This window comes from Dendrobates tinctorius, unplaced genomic scaffold, assembly GCF_039654945.1.
Source record: "Dendrobates tinctorius isolate UK_male_01 unplaced genomic scaffold, ASM3965494v1 ptg000003l, whole genome shotgun sequence".
Lineage (NCBI taxonomy): Eukaryota > Metazoa > Chordata > Amphibia > Anura > Dendrobatidae > Dendrobates > Dendrobates tinctorius.
In genome coordinates this window covers 98,106,430-98,131,210 of record NW_027361671.1, presented here as the reverse complement: position 1 = coordinate 98,131,210, position 24,781 = coordinate 98,106,430, and the positions used below count along the sequence as shown (strand labels likewise).

Below are 24,781 nucleotides of genomic sequence, written 5' to 3'. Positions count from 1 at the left end.
AACTTCTGGAGGGCCTTCAAAGAAGTAGGCTGAACCCAATCATAAATGCCCTGTACCTTGGCTGGGTCCATTTCAATAGTCGATGGAGACAAGATAAATCCCAAAAATGAAATCCTCCTGTACACCAAAGAGGCATTTCGATCCCTTAACAAACAGGGAATTCTCCCTCAAAATCCGGAACACAGTCCGGACGTGTTCCACATGAGAATCCCAATCACTAGAAAAGATCAAAATATCATCCAGATAGATGTTCAAAAACTTATCCACAAAGTCACGGAAAATATCATTCATAAAGGACTGGAAGACAGAAGGGGCATTAGTGAGCCCAAAAGGCATCACCAGGTACTCAAAATGTCCCTCCGGAGTATTAAACACAGTCTTCCATTCATCCCCGTGCTTGATGCGAATAAGATTATACGCCCCCCTGAGGTCAAGCTTAGTAAACCAGCAGGCACTCTTAACTCTGGAGAATAAATCAGTCATCAGAGGTAACGGGTACTGATATTTAACCGTCATCTTGTTAAGGGAACGATAATCAATACACGGTCTTAATGAACCATCTTTCTTGGCCACAAAAAAAGCCCAGCACCTAAAGGTGATGAGGATGGTCTAATATGACCCTTCTCCAACGACTCCTTAATATAGGACCACATAGCATCATGCTCGGGTACTGATAAGTTGAAAAGCGGACCCTTGGGAAATTTACACCCAGGCATCAACTCAAATGCACAGTCATAACTCCTATGAGGAGGCAAAGAAGCAGACTTACTCTCACTAAATACATCAGAAAAATCGGCTAGATAATCAGGAATATCATGAGACTGAGGAGAGGTGGAGAAAACAGGAGCGTCCATAAGAACACACTGACAACCCCAACTCACCACAGACCCAGACTTCCAATCCAAAACTGGATTATGAGTTTGCAACCAGGGAAAACCCAGAACAATAGTATCATGCAAATTATGCAGCACCAAAAATTTACAATTTTCTTGGTGGTCTGGGGCAACTCGCATTATCACCTTGGTCCAAAACTGAGGTTTATTCTCCGCCAAAGGAGTAGCATCAATACCCCTCAAAGGAATAGGCGTCTGCAGAGGCATCATGGAAAAACCACAACATTTAGCAAAGTCCAAATCCATCAGATTCAACGCTGCTCCTGAATCCACAAAAGCCTTAGTATAGGTGACGGATTGTTTTACATATATAGAAAAAAAACACATAGACAATAAAGAATATACGCTGTGTTCCAAATTATTATGCAAATTGGATTTAAGTGTCATAAAGATGTTATTTTTTGTTTTTCAAATAAACTCATAGATGGTATTGTGTATCAGGGCTCTTTGGATCACTGAAATCAATCTCAAATGCCTGTGATAATTAGTTTACCAGGTGAGCTCAATTAAAAGAAAACTACTTAAGAATGATGTTCCACATTATTAAGAAGGGCACAAGTTTCAAGGAATTTAGGAAATAAAAAGGATCTCTCTGCTGCTGAAAAGCATCAAATAGTGCAATGCCTTGGTCAAGAGATGAAAACATTAGATATTTCCCAAAAATTTAAACGTGATCATCGTACTGTTAAGAGATTTGTGGTTGATTCTGAGCACAGACATGTTTGTGCTGATAAAGGCAGAATGAGGAAGGTTTCTGCCAGGCAAGTTCATTGGATTAAGAGAGTGGCTGCTAAAAATCCATTACAAACCAGCAAACAGATATTTAAAGCTGCTGGTGCCTCTGGAGTCCCTCGAACCTCAAGGTGTAGGATCCTTCAAAGGCTTGCTGTGGTGCATAAATCTACTATTCGGCCACCCCTAAACAGTGTTCACAAGCAGAAATGGTTGCAGTGGGCCCAGACATACATGAAGACTAATTTTCAAACAGTCTTGTTTACTGATGAGTGTCGAGCAACCCTGGATGATCCAGATGGATGGAGTAGTGGATGGTTGGTGGATGGCCACTATGTCCCAACAAGGCTGCGACGTCAGCAAGGAGGTGGAGGAGTCATGTTTTGGGCCGGAATCATGGGGAAACAGCTGGTAGGGCTCTTTAAGGTTCCTGAAGGTGTGAAAATGACCTCTGCAAAGTATATAGAGTTTCTGACTGACAGCTGTCTTCCATGGTATAAAAAGCAGAAACGTGCCTTCAGGAGCAAAATCATTTTCATGCATGACAATGCACCATCTCATGCTGCGAAGAATACCTCTGAGTCATTGACTGCTATAGGCATAAAAGGAGATACATGGTGTGGCCACCATCTTCCCCTGACCTCAACCCTATAGAGAACCTTTGGAGTATCATCAAGCAAAAGATCTATGAGGGTGGGAGACAGTTCACATCCAAACAGCAGCTCTGGGAGGCTATTCTGACTTCATGCAAAGAGATACAAGCAGAAACTCTCCAAAAACTCACAATTTCAATGGATGCAAGAATTGTGAAGGTGATATCAAAGAAGGGTTCCTATGTTAACATGTAACTTGGCCTGTTAAGCTATTTAACTCCAAAATATCCTTTTTGTTCAGTGAATGTGACCTCCTAATGCTGCAAATTCCACAAATGAGCATTTTCAGTTCTTTAAAACATATCAAATGTTTAGAAATTCTACTGTGCCTAATAATTTGGAACCGTGCATTTTGAGTTTTTATTCATTTTGGAGATTATACTGTTATTATTGGGAGGTTTCGTCAATAAAATTTGATGTATACTCTAACCGGTGATGACTTTTATTAGACTGACTGTCATTTGTACCGACTATTTAGGAAAATCAGAGAAAAATATCATTTGCATAATAATTTGGAACACAGTGTAAACTACAAATGAGGTTTTGCAAGAAATGAATTGACGAATTTCGTGCTGTATGGGACCAACCCTCATAGAATTGCCAGTAAGTTTAAATTGACAAAATGGACAATTATTGCACTAGAGATCTCTTAAATTAGCACTGCGATGGCAAGCAAAAAGGGGGCCCCTCTTAACTAATTCTGCCAGGTCTTTATCTCTTTCTAACAGGTGCCAGTTTTTTCTTATCACCGATCTAATCTGCTTGTCCATGGGAACAAATTTAAAGCAGAAAATGAAACACTTAGCGTTATTTTGACTATTTTTCCCATGGTTTTTATTTTTCGACAATACAGTATCCCTTCCTTCTACCCGTTTCCTAGCTGAATCTAAGACAGAATCGGGATACCCCCTGTCAGAAAATATTTTATGTAAATCCTGAGCCTGTCTTTCAAAGCCCTCTCTCTTAGTATTGTACCTTTTCAACCCCAAAAAGTTTCCATAGGATAAAGAGTTTTTAACATATTGTGGATGTGCACTTTCATAGTGCAAAAGAGAATTGGATGCGGAAGGTATACGGAAAACCTCCATGTGAACCACACCATCCTCAATAAATAACTTGACGTCCAGATATTCCAAGGAAGAATTCCCAAATTGGGACATAAACCTCATATTATTTTCCATGTTTAAATACTCCACAAAAGAATTAAACTCCGACTCAGTGCCATCCCAAATTACAAGGATATCATCCACATAACGAATGAAAAGCCTGATGTTTCAGAAAAGGGTTATTAACAGACTACACAAGTCTTTCTTCAAAAATGGAAACAAACAAATTTGCGAACGTACAGGCGACTGGCGTCCCCATCGCCGTTCCTTTCGTTTGCCTATACCAAGTATCGCCAAATCTGAAAACATTATGCATCAAAATAAAGATCAAGCGTTCACAAATAAAATCCATTGTTGTCATATCCTTGTCAGTATTCTGAAGAATCTGTCTTATGGACTCCACCCTAAAGTTGTGCGGGATCCTGGTATAAAGGCTCTCTATATCAATAGAGGCCAAGTGAAAACTATCTTGCCAGTCAAATTCACTAATTATGTACAACAGATCTTTAGTGTCCTTTACATATGATGGAATTTCACTGAGTAGAGGGCACAATAGCTTATCAAAGTACTGGGACAGGGGCTCAGTCAGAGTCCCTATCCCAAACACAATGGGATGACCCGATGGTTGGGATAAAGACTTATGGATCTTGGGTATGTGATACCAGTGTGCTTTTCAGGGGAAATCGGGCAATACATTTTCTGCTCTTTTTTTGGAGAGTTTATTATTCTCTACTTGCTTTCTCAGAAAAGAGTGTAAATCATTTTTAAATTTATTTGTTGGATCTGCTGTCAATTTTGAGTAAGTGTTGGTGTCCGCTAGCTGTCTAAGTGCTTCGGCTATGTAATATTCCTTTGTAAGAAGTTACACATTTCCACCCTTGTCTGCGGAGCGAACCACAGTGTCAGACCAACCCTGTGTGACGGACTCAGCTCCTGCTGAGCCCATTTTTTGAGTGGACCCTCTGGGTCGTGGCACCCACCCACCGAGGGCGAGCTGACCTTGTGAGAATCCACCCCCTATACAGGGAGTGTCAGGGGCAAGACCAAGGGGGTGAGCCACCACGACTGCTGGGACCAGACGGCCGGCTCAGGGGACACTAGACGAGTGTCTGACGACAAGGACGAGCAGGAAGCAAGACGAGACTAGACGTAGGTGCAAGGTATCTTCATTAGAATAACACAAGATCACATACAGAGTAAACAAGCAAAACGTGCAAGGTGCGCGCGTGGGCACGCCAAGGTCCATAACATGGTACGTGCCAGATGGCACGCCTAGGCACAGGTAATGGCATCGGACTCCGGACTGCTGGCAAACCGACAGGGTCCAGGGATCAGGCTGCGGACGTCAGCACCGGACATCAGGCCGCAGTCATCTGGTTCCGGACCTCTGGCAACGGTCGGCAGGTTCCGGGCATCCGGCAGGCAAACCAGGGTTCAGGCAAGGAGGCACGACAGATATCCAAGCAGGGTGCGTGTTTAGGGAACACGCCAAGGTCCAAGGCTAGGTGCGTGTGTAGGGGACACGCCAGGGTTCAAAGCGAGGTGCGTGTGTAGGGGACACGCCAGGGTTCACAAACGAGATGCGTGTGTAGGGGACACGCCAGGGTTCACAAACGAGACAGGGTGCGTGTGTAGAGCCACGCCAAAGCATAGGATAAGACAGAGTGCGTGTAGAGACACGCCAAGGCACAAGACAGAGTGCGTGTAGAGACACGCCAAGGCACAAGACAGAGAGCGTGTAGAGACACGCCAAGGCACAAGACAGAGAGCGTGTAGAGACACGCCAAGGCACAAGACAGAGAGCGTGTAGAGACACGCCAAGGCACAAGACAGAGTGCGTGTAGAGACACGCCAAGGCACAAGACAGAGTGCGTGTAGAGACACGCCAAGGCACAAGACAGAGTGCGTGTAGAGACACGCCAAGGCACAAGACAGAGTGCGTGTAGAGACACGCCAAGGCACAAGACAGAGTGCGTGTAGAGACACGCCAGGGTTCAGAGCAGGGCTGCGTGCTAGGAGCTACGCAGGGACGCACACCTCACTGGCCAATGCACACGGCTGTAACGCCAGCACGAGGCACGACTAAGGCACAGGAGGGGGCAAAGGAACCTTCGTGCTAGGAGCCACGCCAGGTTCAGGGCAGGGTGCGTGCTAGGAGCCATGCCAGGGTTCAAGGCAGGGTGCGTGCTAGGAGCCACGCAAGGGTTCAAGGCAGGGTGCGTGCTAGGAGCCACGCCAGGGCACAAGGAAGGGCTGCGTGCTAGAAGCCAAGCAGGGGGCGGCCATACTGGCCAGTACACACGGCAGTACACAAACACGTGGCACCGCGGCACAGGAGACGGCCAAGGGGAACCCACGCCGGGGTTCAATGCAAGGACAAGGCAGGGAACAAGGCAAGGAATACAGGCAGAAACAGAGCCAGGTCAGAGAGAGGACAGAGTCTAGCAGCGGAGCGTAGGCGGAAGCCCAGAGCCGGGCCAAGGGAAGACCTTGGGACTAGACAAAGAAACGAGCACTAAGGAGAGGAGAAATGGTGCGTGTGCCAGGGAGCACTACAGAGCACCATAGGAGAGAGCGAGGCAGAGCAAGCAAAGACTGAGACCATAGGGAGGAACACAAAGCAAGGAATAGCAAGGCAGAGAACACAGGGAGGACTACAAGTCAAAGCATAGCAAAAGCAAGACATAGCAAAACAGGCGAGGCAGAGAACACAGGAAGGACTACAAGTCAAAGCATAGCTAAGGCGAGACATAGCAAAACAGACTAAGACAAAGAACAGCAGAAGGACTACAAGGCAAAGCAAGGCAAAGACAAACATGGCACGAGAGACAACACAAGACATGGCACAAGACAAGAGGCGGAATACGAGCACGGAGCGTGTGCAGAGACGCACTACAGAGCAAAGTGCAAGGGCACAGAATAGAGGGAGCAACCCCACAGACCCAGAGCCTTGCAGGGAAGCAACACAATAATCAGGCCCTGAGCATAGGAAGAGGCGGCCTGATATAGGGCATAGCACCTCCTCCTCCAGGTCAGGACCAGGGGAGCACTTCCGGGATTCTAGACATGACGAGATGATAGCAGAACCAGACAGTGCAGGATCTTAGGAAACGTCACATGATCAGGGTTTCAGACATGACGAGATGATCACCGAACCAACCAGTGCAGGATCCTAGGAAGAACACATGATCCGGGATTCTAGACATGACGAGATGATTGCAGAACCAGACAGTGCAGGATCTTAAGAAACATCACATGATCAAGGACTCCAGACATGACGAGAAGATCACAGAAGGCAGAGCAGAAACGCAGGGATCCTGCAGCTCAGACATGAGGTGAGTCTGCACACAGCTCTAGCGAAAATGCAGGACAGCAGACAAAACATGCGCATGCACATCGCTCCAGGAGTTCTTGAGACAAACAGACATGGCGGACGTGACACCCTGGATGTCTCTGATGGCTCGTCTATCATCTGAAGTCAAATTTGGAGGCAATTTGTAATTAAAGCAAACTCTTTTTTCTTTTGTTGGACTTTATTCTGAAATATTTTTGCGTCAAAATTCAAAAAGAAAAATAAAGAACTAAAATAATGTGGTTGCATAAATATGCAAACCCTTAAACTAATACTTTGCTGAAACTCCCTTTTTGACTACATTTTTGTGACCGCAATCTTTTCGGGTAGGAGTCTTTACCCACTAAGTTTGGGAGGGCATCTACTGTGGACAGCCCTTTTTCAGGTCAACCCACAGATTTTTAATTGAATTCAGGTCTAGGCTCTAGCTTTGCCATTTCAAAGCTGTGATCTTCTTTTGCGAAGTAATTCTTTTGTTATTTTTGAAATATGTTTATGGTCATTGTCGTGGTGAAAGGTGAAATTCCTCTTAATCTTCAGGTTTTCCCTTCACCCATGACAGCACCACCTGAGAGAGGGATCTGCCCCGCCAGGACAGGAACCTACTGAGACATAAGGGGCGGCACCTCTCCCCCGCTTCAGTTGGGTTCCTGTCCTGGAAGGAATCCCACTGTGGCGGTGCCTGTCATGGGCGAAGAGAAAGATAAAGACCCAGGCCCGTCCCGGCGCGGGAAGAACAGGTAGCTTACCTGTAGCGCCGGCCGTCGGGTCCTGGAAGCGCAGTCCCCGGGGTCCCTGGGGCTCCGGGTTCGTGCGGGCGTGGATGGGATCCCGGTGGCTCCGGGAAGCCCCCACCGCGCCGCCCTCCCCTCGCGCACGCCGCATCTCGATCCCCGTGGTAGGGGAGAGACGCTGGCGTCTTCCGGCCACTGACGTCAGCGGCGCTTGGAATGCTGGGTGCGCCGGCTGACGTCAGCAGAGGGCGACGGTGTAATGGCGCCGGGTGCGACGCCGGCCGGCTTTCTGAAGCGCTGGGCCGGCGGTCGCAGGGGGGAGGGGAGGAAGACGCTCACCAGGCGGAGGCATGCAATTTAAAAGGGGAAAGACAGCTGTAGATCGGCGGTGCAAGATGGAGTCCGAGCAGGAACGTTCAGCGTCCCTGCCTCCCTCACAGCCCTCTGGCAGAAAGCATGGAAGCCATTCAAGCAGCAGTCGCCCCAGCCGCAGGTCGGGGCACTCCTCAAGGTCCAAAGAGCGTGGGTCAGGTGCTCCGACGCAGCCTCCAAATCCGGTACCCTTGATTACGGGTGGTGAGTGATCTTCGTGAATGTCAGCAGTATATTAATAGGGGGTTTTTCTATTGTATGCTTCACCCTGTAGGAAAGGCCCAGAAAAGCAGGAAGCAAGAAGAACAATAGGGATTGTGCTATATGTAAATCTCCCCTAGCAAGAGACTGGCAAAAAGATCTCTCTGCTTCGTGCATTCAGCGGACTATGGCGGAGGAAGCGCCTAGTTTCGCAGCCAATCTAATATCTGCCCTCAGGTCAGAAATGGAAGGCTCAATTAAGTCCTTATTGAAAAAAGGGAAAAAAAGCAGGAAGGATTTCCCTAGTTCCCCCTCAGATTCCGCATCAGTATCATCTCAGGCAGAAAAATCATACTCCTCAGATAGTGACACAGGGGGAAAGCCATGTTTCCCTGTAGAAGATACAGATGCCCTCCTAAAGGCCATTAGAACCACAATGGGCCTACAGGAAGAAAGGGCGGCTAAAACCCTAGAGGACGTCATGTTTGGGGGGCTTCAGGAGAGGAAAAAACGAACCTTTCCAGTAAAAGCGAAAATCCAGGCGCTTATTGAGAAGGAGTGGAAAAAGCCTGAAAAATCGGGGGCCCTTCCATCCGCCTCTAAGAGACGATACCCCTTTGAATACAAGGATACGGAAATATGGGACAAAGTCCCAAAAATAGATGCAGCGGTGTCCAGGTCTTCCAAAAGGTCGGCCCTGCCCTTGGAAGACGCAGGGGTTCTTAGAGACCCGCTAGACAAAAAAGCGGACTCATATTTGAGGCACGCATGGGAAGCGACAGCAGGAGGTCTTAAGCCGGCGATAGCGGGCACCTGCACGGCACGCTCCCTCATGATCTGGCTGCAGCAGTTAGAAGAGAAGCTGGCGTCAAGGGTCCCAAGAGAGAAGATCTTATCAGACATGTATCTCTTGCACGGGGCAGCGGCTTTTCTGGCAGATACCTCGGCGGACTCTATGCGATTGACAGCCAGAGCAGCGTCACTATCAAATGCTGCTAGACGCGCGTTATGGCTTAAGGGCTGTCCGGGTGACCTTCAGTCCAAGGCCAAATTGTGCTCTCTCCCCTGCGATGGCCGATTCCTGTTCGGCAAGAACTTGGACGATATTCTGGAGAAAGCAGGCGATAAGAAAAAAGGCTTCCCCAGATTCCCTATGGATCAGAGGAGACAGCCCTTTCGGAGGGGGAGATTCAATAGAGGGCGTCCTCCCGCTGACAGAAGAAGATGGGAGGATAAAAAGAAGAAAGAATCAGGGTTTATGTTTGGTGGAGGCACCTCCACCTCCAAAAAGTCACCACAGTGACGCCAGTATTCCAGTAGGAGCGAGATTGGCACTCTTTTTCCAGGCCTGGGAAAAGATCTCCTCCAACACCTGGATTCTGAGCATCCTAAAAGAAGGCCTGAAAATCCCCTTTATTCGTCAGCCAAAATCCGTGGTCGTCATCACACCTATCAGGAAGATCACCGAAGAACAACTGGCCTTAGAAACAGAAATCCTGAGCCTGATAGACAAGCGGGTACTGTCCGAGGTGCCACGCTTACAGGAAGGAAAGGGGTTTTATTCACCCCTTTTCCTAATAAAAAAATCGGATCAGTCGTTCAGGACAATCATAAATCTCAGACGCCTCAATCTATGGATAAAGAACCCGACCTTCAAGATGGAATCAGTAACTACGGCAGTGAAGCTGCTACATCAAGATTGTTTCATGGCCGTAGTCGATTTAAAGGATGCGTATTACCACATCCCTATCCATCCAGATTACCAGAAATACCTGAGGGTAGCGCTTTATATTCAGGGCACACTAAGGCACTTTCAGTTCAGGGCTCTTCCGTTTGGCATATCCATAGCCCCGAGGGTCTTCACCAAGGTCATAGCGGAAGTGACAGCCTTTCTCCGGATTCACGATACGGTCATAATACCATACCTGGACGATTTTCTTATAGTGGGCAGTTCAGAGGACCACTGTACAGCACAGCTGACTCAGGTGATCAACACCTTGCAAGAGTTAGGGTGGATAGTCAATTTCAAAAAATCAAAATTACAACCCCTAAAGAAACAGACCTTCCTAGGATTTATACTGGACTCAGAAAGGCAAGAGTGTCTGCTCCCAGAGTCCAAGATAGAGAAGGTGCAAAATCTGGCCTTGGCGGGCCGAAACCAACCATGTATGACATTAAGAAAAGCAATGTCCCTGCTAGGTACCCTAACATCCTGTATTCCGGCGGTCAGGTGGGCTCAGTTTCACACCCGGCAACTCCAGGGGGAGATACTAAGAGCACAAAGATCGCTAAGAGGGGGTTTGGAAGGAAAGCTGGAGCTTTCCTTAAAAACCAGAGACTCTCTCAACTGGTGGTTGAACGAGACAAATCTGACCTTTGGAATACCATGGGACAGACAGGCGACAGATATAATTTTAACAGATGCAAGCTCCTCGGGGTGGGGGGCACACCTAAGGGGCCTCATAGGTCGGGGTTCCTGGACACCTCAAGAAAGGAAGGCATCCTCCAACCTGAGAGAACTGTGGGCAGTGGGCAAGGCCCTAAACCACTTCATTCCGCTACTCCAGGGTCGAGATGTACGCATCATGTCAGACAACAAGGTAGCAGTGGCATACATCAACCACCAAGGAGGGACAAGATCACACTCCTTAATGGAAGCAGCAACAGACATTCTGAGCAGTGCAGAGGATCACCTACACTCCGTGACAGCCCTACACATAAAAGGGGCAGAAAACATAGAGGCAGATTTCCTGAGTCGCAATACCCTGAGGCAAGGAGAATGGGCGCTAAACCGATCCATTTTTCAAAAGTTAATTCAGCTTTGGGGGGAACCGGTGATAGACCTCTTTGCAAACAAGCACAACAGGCAAACAGAAAGGTTCTGCTCTCTAAACCCAAGAGAAAACCCATGGGCAGTGGACTCATTGCACATCCAGTGGAACTTCAGACTGGCTTACGCGTTCCCCCCAGTAGCTCTGATCCCGACTGTGGTAAGAAAAATCAGAAACGATCAAGCCAGGGTGATTCTAATAGCTCCATTTTGGCCAAAAAGGCCCTGGTTCGCTCTGCTACGGAAGATGTCCCTCTCCGATCCTTGGGTTCTGCCAGAAATCCCGGACCTACTAGTTCAGGGTCCAATATTGCACGCTCAGGTCAAAGGATTCCATCTGACGGCGTGGAATTTGAAAGGTCGCTTTTAATAGATAGGGGGTTCTCCCCTGGGCTGGTGGCCACTCTGCTAAAAAGCAGGAAACCGGTGACTACTAACATCTACGGCAGAACATGGGATAAGTTCCTACAGTTCTTGGGTAAGCCGTTAGGGAAAGAACCCCCGATTAGTGACATCCTAGAGTTCTTACAATCTGGGTTGCAGATGGGGTTAGCAGTAAACACACTTAAGGTTCAGGTGTCGGCACTAGGGGCGCTCTACAATTGCAAACTGGCATCAGATAGGTGGATAGCCAGATTTATTAAATCCTGCCATAGAGCTAGGCCTATTCCAATACCTAGAATAGCCCCCTGGGATTTAAACCTGGTGTTAGAAGCCCTTACAAAAGAACCGTATGAGCCATTACATCAGCTACCCCTAAAGTTTTTGACCCTAAAAACGATCCTGTTAGTAGCCCTCACATCAGCCCGCAGGATAAGCGACTTACAGGCTCTCTCAGTAAATCCTCCTTATACGCAAGTCTTTCAGGATAGGGTAGTGTTAAGAACAGACCCCAGTTATCTGCCCAAGGTAGTGTCAGATTTCCATCGGGGTCAGGAAATTGTTCTTCCATCCTTTTGCGAAAATCCAAAAAATCTGGGGGAGGAAAAATTCCATAGTCTGGATGTTAAAAGAGCTCTTGTAGAATATATATCTGCCACTAGCCAGTGGAGGAGGTCACAGTCCCTATTCGTAGCTTTTCAGGGTGCCAGGAAAGGCTATGGGGTTTCAAAAGGGACTATTGCTAGATGGATCAGGGAAGCCATTAGTGTAGCCTATTCAGCTAGTGGTATCCCGATTCCTGACGGCATCAAGGCTCATTCCACCAGAGCCGTGGCGACCTCCTGGGCTGAAAAGGCAGAGGTATCAATCGAACAAATTTGTAAGGCCGCTACCTGGGCCTCACCTTCAACCTTCTTTAAGCACTATAGATTAAATCTATCCTCCTCTGCTGACTTAACCTTTGGTAGAAGGGTGCTGCAAGCGGTGGTCCCTCCCTAAGGTGTTTCGAAGTCTCCAAAAATCTCTCAGGTGGTGCTGTCATGGGTGAAGGGAAAACCACCATGGTTACTTACCGGTAGCCGGTTTTTCCGGAACCCATGACAGCACCCGTACATTCCCCCCCTTTTTCACTGTATGGTGTGCACAATTAGTAGGGTGTTTTGAGTGTTGTGGTGTTGGATTAAACATGTAACTAACCGGGAAGTCCTCTCAATGCTCTGTAACCCAACTGAAGCGGGGGAGAGGTGCCGCCCCTTATGTCTCAGTAGGTTCCTGTCCTGGCGGGGCGGATCCCTCTCTCAGGTGGTGCTGTCATGGGTTCCGGAAAAACCGGCTACCGGTAAGTAACCATGGTGGTTTTTCTCAGATGCCTAAAGATTTTGTTGTAAAATTGACTGATATTTGGAATTGTTCATAATTCCCTTCTCCTTGACTAAAGATCCAGTTCAAGCTGCAAATAATAGCTCCAAAGCATAATGCTGCCACTACCAAGCTTCACAGTGGGTATAGTGTTACTTGGTAATGCTCAGTGCTGGCTTTCATCACACATCTTTTGGAATTATGGCCAAAAAGTTCAACCTTAGTATCATCAGACTGCAAAATGTTTTCCCACATGATTTTTGCAGACTTGATGTAGGTTTTGTCAAAATAAAGCTGGGCTTAGATGTTTCTCTTTGAAAGAAAATATTTCAGTTTTGCCACCCTACACCACAGACCAAATATATGTAGAATACAGTGAATGATTGTCACATGCAGTACACAACCAGAACTTGTCAGAAATCCCTGCAGCTCCTTTAATGTTGCTGTTGGCCTCTTGGCAGCTTCCTGGATTAAGCTTCTTCTTGTCTTTTCATCATTTTTTTTATGGATGCCCATTTTTTATGGTAAAGTCACTGTTTTGCCAAGTTTTAGCCACTTTTTGATGACTGTCTTTACAATGTTTAATTGTTTCTAATGCCTTATAAATTGATTCCATGTTGGCATGAAGATCTAAGAACTTTTCCCATATTTTGATTGCATCCACTGTATGTATGATTGACTGAGGAACAAGAAGGTTCTAGTTTATTTCTGGAATAGTATACCTGATGAAGATGTAACTAAGGGCATGTGACAAATGTTTGGAAAATATTACATGCTATTTTTGGCTTTAAAATGCATTACTATTATTACCCATGAATAACCATAGCATATTGGTAGTTACAGGTATCTAACCAGATAGATGTGCTTCCTCACAAAGTTTCCTCTAGTCTATATCTTCAATGTAACAGTATAGGTGCAGTAGATATGAAACATTTATGGTCTGCAGTATACTCACACCACATGGTTTCTTTATAACTTTTTTCAAGTGTGAACCATGAGTAACCACATCTTGATTATGTTGTAGAAAATAAATAATAAAATGCAACTTTATGTACAGTAACTTTGCTGCCAGCATGTTAAAACCATACATGCGAGTCTGATGGAAAAAGGCAAGTGCAGCCTCAGGATCTTAGGAATTACATGCCCCAACATTTCAGCATTTAGATCAGCCATTTGCCTCGAATGTAATTATAAGATGAGATGTCGGTACAGAAACACAGAGCATCGAGAAAAAAGAATCGGTGATCAAATTGCTACTCAAGATATATGCATTACAGTAATCTCTAATAGATCTCCTACATTAATTCAGTGTTTCATTGTGTTGATAGCCAATTAAGATCCTTATTATGGATTGATGGAGGAGCTTGTATTGAATCATGAATTTTTATGAGCCAATTGTAGTGATATAGTTTTATTATTTAGCAAGCTAATTATACATGTACATGTGTTAGGACAAGGCTTGTGTATTTCATTATAAAGCAATAATTGCCTCCCAGCGTGTTTTGCTTTTAATGGTACACATGATTGGAGGCTGTTCTATGGTGTCAGCACTTGAACTATGAAATGTGGAATAAGACTCAGTCTCTTGTCTTTGTACATATGGCTCTGACAAATGAAAACGAGACACTTTCCTATCCATTGCACCTACTCTTTAGAACAAGGCTGCTCAAGCCCGTGGATTTTTGAAGAACCAGAAGACTTTTTCTGTATTGGGGCCGTCTAATTTTTGGAAGATGGGTGATGTCATGGAGAAGTAGGACTGATATGTCAAATTACAAATACTGTCCTTGTTCTCATGAAAAATAAGCTGGTGGTTTTCAGTGGTCATTCTTCTCTCCCCATTGAAAGCACATGCTTGCTTGGATGTACCAAGTTGCATGTGTATGGGATGTTGAGGCATAAAAGGTGCACCTGAAAACTATTCCCAGACCTACCTACAGAATTTGACCTACTAAATGAGCTACACATTTCAATGTAAAATGTCATATAGTCCAATTAATTTGGCTGAGCAAATACACACAGGCAAAAATGTGACATATAGCCGAAATTCTAAATCCAACACTGGCATGTCACTCTCTACATAAGGAAACATAACCCATTAGGCCCCAGTCAGAAGCATCTCATATAGCCAAGTCAGATTACATTCTTGGCACTGAGGAGGGGCAACATCCCGAAACACCATGTTTGCAAATTGAGATTCTGGTTTGGCTTTTATCCTAAGTCATGTGAAAAGGATCATTAAAGGTTCCATATTGACTTTTAGGATTGCTACATTCTTTGGTGGCACTAGAGTTCTAGTCCCCTTCCTCTCTGAAGAGGAAATTTGCATATTTTAATTCCAACAGTGACACTGATAATATTAGATTTCTGCATAGTTTGATGATAACACAGGTGCAGGGTTTATTACAGGTGAATTATGAGAACTTTTTTTTTATAAGAAGTGGAACATTTATGCATCCGTTATATGAAAAGGACAGACTTTTATGCCTCGAAAGTAAACAGTGGCCCTGATTCAAGACCAGCAGTTTTCATGTTTTTAGGGCATTCTTGAGTTAGACACTACTGACTCATTAAGAGGTCTGGGTATTCTGCCTTCAGGCACGCTGACACGATGTGCAATCCAGCATACAGTATAAACCACAGCTCTGTCTTCCAAAATAAGCAGACTGTTCTCTGTAGTCTAACTTGTTTATTTGTGAAGAGTATAGAACATGCGCGGTAAAACTACAAGGAATACAAATAACATGCATAAGTATTGGGCAGATGATCATAGCTAACACAATCACAGAAGTGTACATTGAGATGCAAACATTACATAGGAATACATTCGTTTATGATTACATTTACTGAGAATTGGCAACTAAAGGGTTAATGACATCTCTTGGCTGCTAGACAGTAAATAACACCGCTCTGAATCACTGCATTGCAAGAAAGATTAAGCTTACCAGATATGCTTTAGCCAGGTAGTGACTCAAGTAGAGAAGTTGCAGGAAAAACAAAGGTTACACAGGAGGACAATATAACATGTGCATCCTATGAGATCCACAGAAGCAAAATGGCCCTTCTTCATCCCAGAATACATTGCTTCCTTCCCACAAAACACTGCTTTAATTCCATAGCGCATTGCTTCTGTTAAAGTAACAGGCTTTATAATGCTATTGAAGACACTGCTATAAATTCAGCCACCACTAGATGTTGCTATAATTAACCCAGCAATAATAAAACATTCTTTGCCCTGTTAAGAGGGCAGAACACTGGGGCTAGAGTAAGCTCTGCTGTCTTTGTCGGAGTTCGGCGACAATATTGTGAGTGCCAAAAGTCCCCAAATTTTAGCAAAGCCTTGCATTGTGCCAAAACTTTGCACATTTTGAAAGCTTTTTACACCAGAATTTTGGCATAAAAGCTGAAGGATTGGGACCATTAACTTGTTATTCAATGAATACATTTTATTTGCAGAAACCAAGATCCCACTTCTGGTTAAAGAGGTTGCCCCATCAGGGATGTTATGGCATATTGGGGGGATAAGCCATAAATGCAGATCCCAATGCATTGCAGCAATTTTCAGCACTTCATAGAACTAGAAAGAACTTTGCATGTGCCATCCTTGCTTCTGTGAAGGCATCAGGGCCCTTCTGCTGGACATGCATCTTTTGGACAATTATTGCATTTCGGAAATGTCAAAAAATGTCTCTGCTGGTACAACCCCTTTAATATAAAATTAGAATGATGGGACTTGAGTCATTCACATAAATTACTATTCATATTCAAAAATATTTCACCTAATGTATTATTGGCTATATTTTGGCATGTATTGTGCAGTGCTCATATTTGTTTGCATTTCCCAAAGATCTTTGAAGAATATCACTCGAAGAATGGGCCATAGTGACTAGAAATAGGCAGGGAATGAAGAAAGGAATGGCATTTTTTATGACATGACACAGATGGTTTTTCTTGTGCAAGTAATGAGGCAGAGCAAATAATGATAACCCAGATCTTGTAATTGCCTACTAATGCAACAGGGAAGTTCTGTGGCAACATTTCATTCTGTTTTATGAACAGGAAGGCTAATTGTGATAATTACAGATAAAATTCATGTTGCTGCAGAATGACCTAGTGCATCTTATGTATTTCTGCTGGAAAAATCATACACTTTTGGGATAAATATTATTTTGGGGGAATTTCTTTTAAACTTTATTTTTTTCTATCATTAAATTTGGCATACAATGATTATTGCTCTGCTTATTACTTTATTAATCAATGTATCACTAAACCTAGAAGTGAATGATAAATGTAATTGGGATACAAACCTGTCCAAAAAAATTAGATTTCAAGAAGTAAAGCCCATATTAGACAGCAGTAAAGGAAAGTAACAGACATATAGAAGTAGACAGGAAACCGCTATATGCAAGACCACTATAAAGGCCTTAATCTTAGTTATTTAGGCCAGAACCAATGCTTTTGGTCTCTCAAATAGTCCACCAATAATTATGGACTATAATACTTCAGCTCCATTTCTTATATGAATTCTTATAAACAATAAGGAAATATTTTTTGTGTATGTGGCCCCATCTACCTACTAGGCTCCTCTATAAAGCTGCACACGTAGCACATATGGTACATTCTTGATCAATGGGAGGGGATGCCTTCTGCAGTTTGTTACCTTAAAAGGGAACCAGTCACCAGCAAAAACGCTATTAACCTGCAACTATGGGCTTATTTTGCAGGTTAATAGCTTTACTAACCTGCCCAGTGCCAGTACATATCAGAATGCTGCAGGGATAAAATTAACTTTATTTTATCCAGCAGCATTTGATTTCAGTCACGGGGGTGGCACCAACATGGATTCAGTCTGTAACCGCGGCCACAGGACTGACTGCCAGCCATAATGCAGAGTCTGTGTTGGTCAGCGTTGAGGGCGCAGTTACAGCAGCCGCTCTGCATCATCAGAGCGATGACTGAACCTGCGCCAGCACCGCTCCCATCACTGAAACTGAATGCTGTAGGTCGGAATATAGTTAATTTTCTCCCCGCAGCATTCGGCAACTTGCATGAACCGGGCAGGTTAGTAACACTATTAACCTGCAGATTAAGCCCATATCTGCAGGTTAGTAGAGATTTTACTGGTGACAGGTTCCCTTTTAATAGCTAATGTTGTGGGACACATATAAAAGTTTGAATTCTTACACTGCTAAGATCTTGGTTGATGGTTTGTCTTAGAAAGTGTTTAGTTTAATCAACTTCAGTCTGCAACTTTTTATCTTTTGTTAATCATACTGACACAAAAAGCTTAAAAGTTATAATTTGTACTTTTGGGCACAGAAATTGGTTGCATTACACACTAGAGGGACTATTACGCTTGTTGATTGCTTTTCACTTTAGGCAATGCAAAACACTTGAACGATCTAAATTGTAACTTGTACGTTATCAATAAGAACAAACCAAAGTTAACTTCCCACACTATTCTGTGTTGTATTCACACTGTTCGTACAACTTGAAATAGGAACAATGGCAGCTCACAGTGCAGTCTATGTAACTTGACGTTTATCAGGTAAATAGAGTGAGGGTTAATCATACACCCAGCCCTATTCCTAACAACCCTATCTTAGACTCTACTTCTATACAGAAAATGAGGAATATGGTCGCTTAGAGTCCATGCTGCTCAAGGTTCAAAGGTGTAGTCACACACAAGGTTAAAGCATGAATGCGGTTTATTGCATCAATGTGTTTCAAGGTTTCCAAACCTCTTCATCAGGATCAAACCACTTTGGTCCTGAAGAAGAGGTTTGGAAACCTTGAAAAATTGTGGTTTGGTCCTGATGAAGAGGATTGGAAACTTTGAAATGCATTGACACAATAAACCACATTCGCGCTTTAACCTTGTGTGTGACTACACCTTTGAACCTTGGGCAGTGTGGACACAGTATTCCTCATTTTCTGCATGACATTTTATTGGTGGTTCGGCAGCAGCATGCTTTTATAGGAGTTGTGACTGTCACAACCCAATCAGATGAGCGTACCTACAATATTTTATTTCATTTTTTTACCAGGTAAGATACTTTTTGCATTTTCTGTCTCTCCAGATTTATTTGATTTAACCTCGCTTTCTACTCGGTCTACTTCAGAACAGCATTAAGCTTTCCTGACCTACTCATAAGCCTCAAGACAGCTAAGCTCTCCCTATACAGTGTGGAATATCAGCATTGTGACCAGTGTTCTTACTAAAGCCAAGGCTGTCAGAAAAGTCAGGCCAGACCAATACAGGGCTCAATGTTTTCTTTCATTGACATTTTCCTAACCCTTGGCATTGAGGCCCCAGGATCTCTTTTGCCGGATAACATCACATATAAACCCATAAAGTGCCATCAAAAATTAAGCTCACCTCATAGACACAGCTTCTGTAGAACAGTCCCAAATTTGGGTAGCTGTTCTGAAAGGTTGGGGTAATGTCAGGACTTCAAATGTATTTAGTGTCTTGCGAAAATCTGATCTCTACCGAACTGTTCTGTCTTTGAAATGGATTTGCAAGGACCTTCATATCACATAACATTCTCAGATAACTGGACTGGCAGCAGAGGAAGAACACACAGACAAATAAGGTGCTTGTTTGGGGGCATCATACAGTGTGGAGTGGACACTGGTAGCATCATACTGTTTGTTTGTGGAGACATTGTGGCGCCCCTGAGGCTCAGTTGCCACAGAGGTACTGCACCTTCTCCTAAGGTGTAGTGCCCCACCATCCGGGTAAGGTGGGAACTCCTTTCCACACTCCAACACTCGCACCCCACACAACAGGGTAGTTCTGCACAACCACATTGCGGCTCCTTGCTCAGAGGGTAGCAGAGCACCTTTGGTGGTTCCCTGCTTGGAACACTGGACGTGCTGGGAGGTGAGTGGAGTTAAGATACATAAAAGAGTGGGACAGTGTAGGATGACAGAGTCAGTCTGACAGTAGGTTAGTCAGGTAGGAAGTCACTCAGACAGGAGTGAGGATCCCTGGAAGAAGGGATGGAGGAAGGAGTGCTGCAGCTGCCTCAGTGATCTGAGCCAGCAGGCACGGGAAAGGAAAAGAAGGAGAAAGACGTAGAACTGAAACCTAAGCTTCCATAAGAAAGAAAGACAAGTACGGAACGAAGGAGTAGAGAGAGCAGAGAGGACGTGGGTTAGAAGAGGAACCCTGCCTTTAGGTTCTCAGCGCAAGGCCAGGGCCCGGTTCCCGAGGTTGTATGGACACTTATGGTTCTGCAGCAGTCACCGTTGGAGTAGTTGGCTGTAAATGCACTACTCCCATCTAAGACTTGGGGCACAACAGCAATTGGATAGAGAGCCGGGACTCAGGAGAAGGGAGTCCCTGAAGCAGGCTACAGCTGTCTGCCGTACAAGTAGAGTTCTTGGGAACATCAGTCAGGAGGAACTCCAGTGTAACTCAGTACTAGGAGATCTTCACACTTTAAGGCGCTATAGAGGAGTCGTTCAGAAAGGTACATGTTGGCGGAGTGTTGGAGGGGAGAATCCTAACTTGCCCGGAGGTTGATTGAGTCTCTGACCCGGAGGACATGGCCCGGAGGCAGGCACGTGTGTGTGTGTGTGTGTGTGTGTGTGTACAGCGGACTGTGAGTAAAGCTTTGGAACTACAAGCCCCCGTGTCCTCCATTCTTTTGTACGCTAACACATTCAGCACCGCTACAGCTGGGTACCATTCTCCACACCGCCTGCACCTCTCCTCTTCCATTGCATCCTTGGGCTACAGCTTCACCTGTGAGGAGATACACCATGTAGGCTGCAACAAACCACCAGCCCCAGAGGATCTGCATGCAGCGTCGGCCTAACATCCTACTTGCCGAACACCACAGGTGGCGTCACGAACTATTCCATTAACTACATTCCGCCAGTTACAGTCCCCCGTTGATTTGGGTGCCCAGGGCCACCACCAGGTCACCGCTGCTGTGACACATCCCGCTGACACCGGCCCGGTACCGAGTACCCCACAGCCCTGGGTGAGCGACCCAACATCATAATTTGTGGTAGGTTGTGGAGGCATAATGGCGTGTGGTGGCTGTGATGGCCTCATACTTTGTGTGGTGGATGAGGGGGCATAATTCTGTGTTGGAGGAACTGTAGGAGGCATCATAAAGGTGTGCGGGGGCTCTGTGAGGGGTTTTAGGAACTTCATATTGTGTGTTGGTTTCTGTGTGGGTGATCATACTGAGTATGTAGTGGATGTAGGTGCATGGGCTGGCATGGTGGCTCAGTGATTAGCACTGCAGCCTTGCAGCGCTGGGGTCCTGGGTTCAAGTTCCACTAAGGACAACATCTGCAATGAGTTTGTATGGTCTCCCCATGTTTGCGTGGATTTCCTCCGGGTACTCCTGTTTCCTCCCACATTCCAAAGACATACTAGGGGAAAGTCTAAAATAGGGAATTTTAGATAGTGTATGTAAAGCGCTGTGGAATTAATGGCGCTATATAAATGAGCAAAATAAATAAATCATACTGTGTGTGGCAGGGCTGGCAGGCTGTCATACGCTGTGTGCGGGCTTTATACTATGTGTGAGGGCATCATAATATGTGTGGGACGCTATGAAAGGGATATCATATGTGTCGGAACATGTATGGCTTTCACTTGCAGCAATATTTCTGTGTGCTCAAAGATGAAGGACTTAGGTTAGGGTTCTAGTTTAGTGTAAAATAAAAATTGCTCCAGTGCAGTATGTGTCCCACTTTCCAATTTCTCAAACTTGGGAAGTATACATCTGCTAATAAAATGGGATGCCCTTTTTTCCTTTCTATCCATTGATTCCCTTTGAAATCGTGGAGCGTGCTACATGCTCATTCTGCCTAACCAAAGCCATATAATTGTAGCCACAATGTCAGTCACGCTCTCTAATTTGGGTTGTATGCAACCTTTGTGCCTTTAGCAGCAGCGACTATAAATAAAGCATTTTTTTTCTACTGCTCCTGCTGTTGTACATAAGATAAATGTTATTCTGTATTGCTATAATTGCGTTTTACCTTTGGAAAAGTATATTGATAGAGCTTTATACAGGAGAATGGACTGAATCAAAGTAAGATCATAGGTGGGACAATAATTGTCTGTAATTGAAACGATTAAATATAAATAAGCAGATAAGGCCTGGCTTTGATAAAAAAAAAAGCATTATTGCACAGAATCATCTAGATTTTCTTTTTTTCAAATGTCAACAACCATTTTCATGCTTGTAGATCTAACTTATGGAGTGGAAATAATAGATGCTGAGGGCAAGCTAATGTTTCAGGTCAGGTAGAAAAATATTGTTATACCTTTGCTTTATTCAATACAAGGTACTATAAAAGCATTTGGAGGATTGAATAGAGTTGAGATTATGGCAACTGTAGGTATTATTGATAAGAAAACGTATAATAATAAGTACATCTCAAATCGCATATGAATTATCTATGTATAATATACAAAATATATGTCTGGGGTAATTCTAAAATGCAAGTGCTCCTGATTTTCTTGTAAAATTTATAGTTACTACTTGGTGGTCATATGCTGCCCATTGCTTGTGTAAAAACTAATGCAATGAATTGCTCTACAGCGATTTGCGTACTTTGATCCTCTTTGACCATTTTAATTTTTATTGAAGCCAATGGGGCCCATAGAAGTCTGTGGATGGTAGCAGCCATGCAAAGTGAATGCTGCTTGTTACAATGCATGCTCAACTTCTCATAGACTTCATTGACAATAAAAGTCTATGAGAATCTGAGCATGTACAAATGGTGGTAGTGAGCTGCCCAGGAAAGAAAAGGGAATGCCTATTGTACAGACTTGATGAGTAGAAGAGCAGCAACCTTGCTCTAGAGGATTTTAATAAGTTTTCCCCATATGTTGAGTGTTACTTTATTTTATAAAAGGCACACCATTTTAATGTTGGGTAACTGGAAACTCCGTGAAGTTCAATCTTTACATAAATACTAGATGGTGGCCCGATTCTAACGCATTGGGTATTCTAGAATATGTATGTAGTTTAAAGGGAATCTGTCACCGGAAGTTGCAGGCCTATGTAAATGACCTGGGTCCGGTCCGATGGGCGGTGTTTCTTCTTTTTTCTCCACCACATCCGTGGCCCCCGTCCACGCTCATCTCCGGTATTCTAATCCATCGTTCGCGCATGCGCAAAGCAATCTTGCTTCGCGCACGCACAGTATGCTTTGCCCAACTGCGGGCAAAGCCGAAAATTATTACTGCGCATGCGCAGGTACACTATGTCCCGGAAGTATTTTGCTGTGTTCCGGGACATAGTGTACCTGCGCATGCGCAGTAATGACTTTCAGCTTTGCTTGTAGTTGGACAAAGCATACTGCGCGTGCACAAAACAAGATTGCTTTGCGCACACATGAGCGATCGAGAAAAATACCGGAGAAGAGCATGGATGCGGGCCATGGATGGGGTGGAGAAAAAAGAAGAAACACCGCCCATCGGACTGGACCTAGGCCATTTACATAGGCCTGCAACTTCCGGTGACAGATTCCACACTGAGCAAGATCGGCTAGTGTATTTGATTTGAATCAAATTTAGGTTTTCATCTCTAATAGACATCAATTCAACAAACCACAAAAAGCTTCTATGAATTCCGCTTTTTTCCGTAAATCATTATTTTATTGAAACTTTTATATTTTATTTCTTACATGTAGTTTTTCTTCATGTAAAGGCATGAGGCACTGCAATATATATTGACTTGTAAATATTCTGCTTGCTTTTGTAGACATGATGCCAACTGGTCTGTACACCAAGCTAATCAGGGTGATCGTCAAAGAAAACATGAAGACTTAACTGATGAAGAGAAAGAAATTATCAACAGAGTTATAGCTAGAGCTTCCAAAATGGAAGAGATGGAGCAAGAACGAATTGGGTGAGAACAGCTATTGCAGCTCTTTATACGGGTGGAATGTTTTTTTATTTTTCTCGGTACCTAGACCTCTTGTTTAGAAGCTTTTAATTAATGTATTGTAAAATTGTATGAAAGGTGGTTCTATTACCGTTTGCAGCTAATCAGAATTGCTTGTGTTAAAATTGTGATAGCTTACTGAATTCTAGCAAATTCCTAAGCTGCTGGAAAAAGACGCTTTGTAATCTGTTAACGACTTCAAGGGTTAAAATTCACTGGAGCCCTGTTGTTCATAAAAGAAGCAAATATCTATAATAAATGCCCTAAGCAGCTTCCGCTTGTAACAACTTCCGTCCAGTTGTAACCGGTGACGTCACCGCACACCTCTTTCCATGTTAACCCTCAACACACACACTCCTCTCACCTTTCACCATCTCCACTCACTCTTTCACTCCACATACGATACGACCCTTTCTCTCACTCCGTCTCTCATACTCACGCCGTCATCGCCGCTGATCCACGATCCCCGACATCTTCTTCTGCCGGCGCCATCCTGGATCCAGACGTCCTCCACGCCGGCGACATGTTTTGGATCGGCGAAATCCCGCGATAGTCAAGATGTCGTCGCCGCAAGAACATGTCACCGGCGTGGAGGACGTTGGGATCCAAAATGGCGTCGGCGAAATCTCGCGAGATTTCGCCGACGCCATTTTGGATCCCGACGGCATACATGCCGGCAACATGTTCCTGCGGCGACGCTATTTTGGATCGGAGAAATCCCGTGATAGTCAAGATGGCGTCACCGCAAGAACATGTCGCCGGCGAGGACGACGTCGGGATCCAAAATGGCATCGGCGAAAACTCGCGAGATTTCGCCGACGCCATTTTGGATCCCGGCGACATGTTCTTCCGGCGATGCCATCTTGCGTATCGCGGGATTTCATGATACTCAAGATGGCGTCGCCGCAAGAACATGTCGCCAGCGTGGACAATGTCTGGATCCAGGATGGTACCGGCGGAAGAAGATGTCGGGGATCGTGGAGCAGCGGCGATGACAGCGTGAGTATGAGAGACGGAGTGAGAGAAGGGGTTGTATGTGGAGTGAAAGAGTGAGTGGAGATGGTGAAAGGTGAGAGAAGTGTGTGTGTTGAGGGTTAACATGGCAAGAGGTGTGATAATCCATAATCTAGTATGTTATATAAACTGTTATTCTTCTAAAAGCTTCTAGCATTGCTTGCATAGAACAGTATTCATTTTCCGATGACCTAGTCTGACAAGACTAATGTGAGATCTGAATATTTTA

The 24,781-nt window shown here is 44.7% G+C and overlaps 1 protein-coding gene across 6 annotated transcripts in view; it reads left to right on the top strand.

Moving 5' to 3' along the window:
- The window catches only part of RPH3A (rabphilin 3A), a 480,291-nt gene that overhangs the window by 197,322 nt on the left and 258,188 nt on the right, over nt 1-24,781 (top strand). For all 6 annotated transcript variants that reach the window (XM_073562255.1, XM_073562313.1, XM_073562371.1 and 3 more), the window contains one exon: nt 23,356-23,502. In XM_073562255.1, the coding sequence (XP_073418356.1) occupies nt 23,356-23,502 (147 nt within the window). The remainder of the gene's footprint in view (nt 1-23,355; nt 23,503-24,781) is intronic.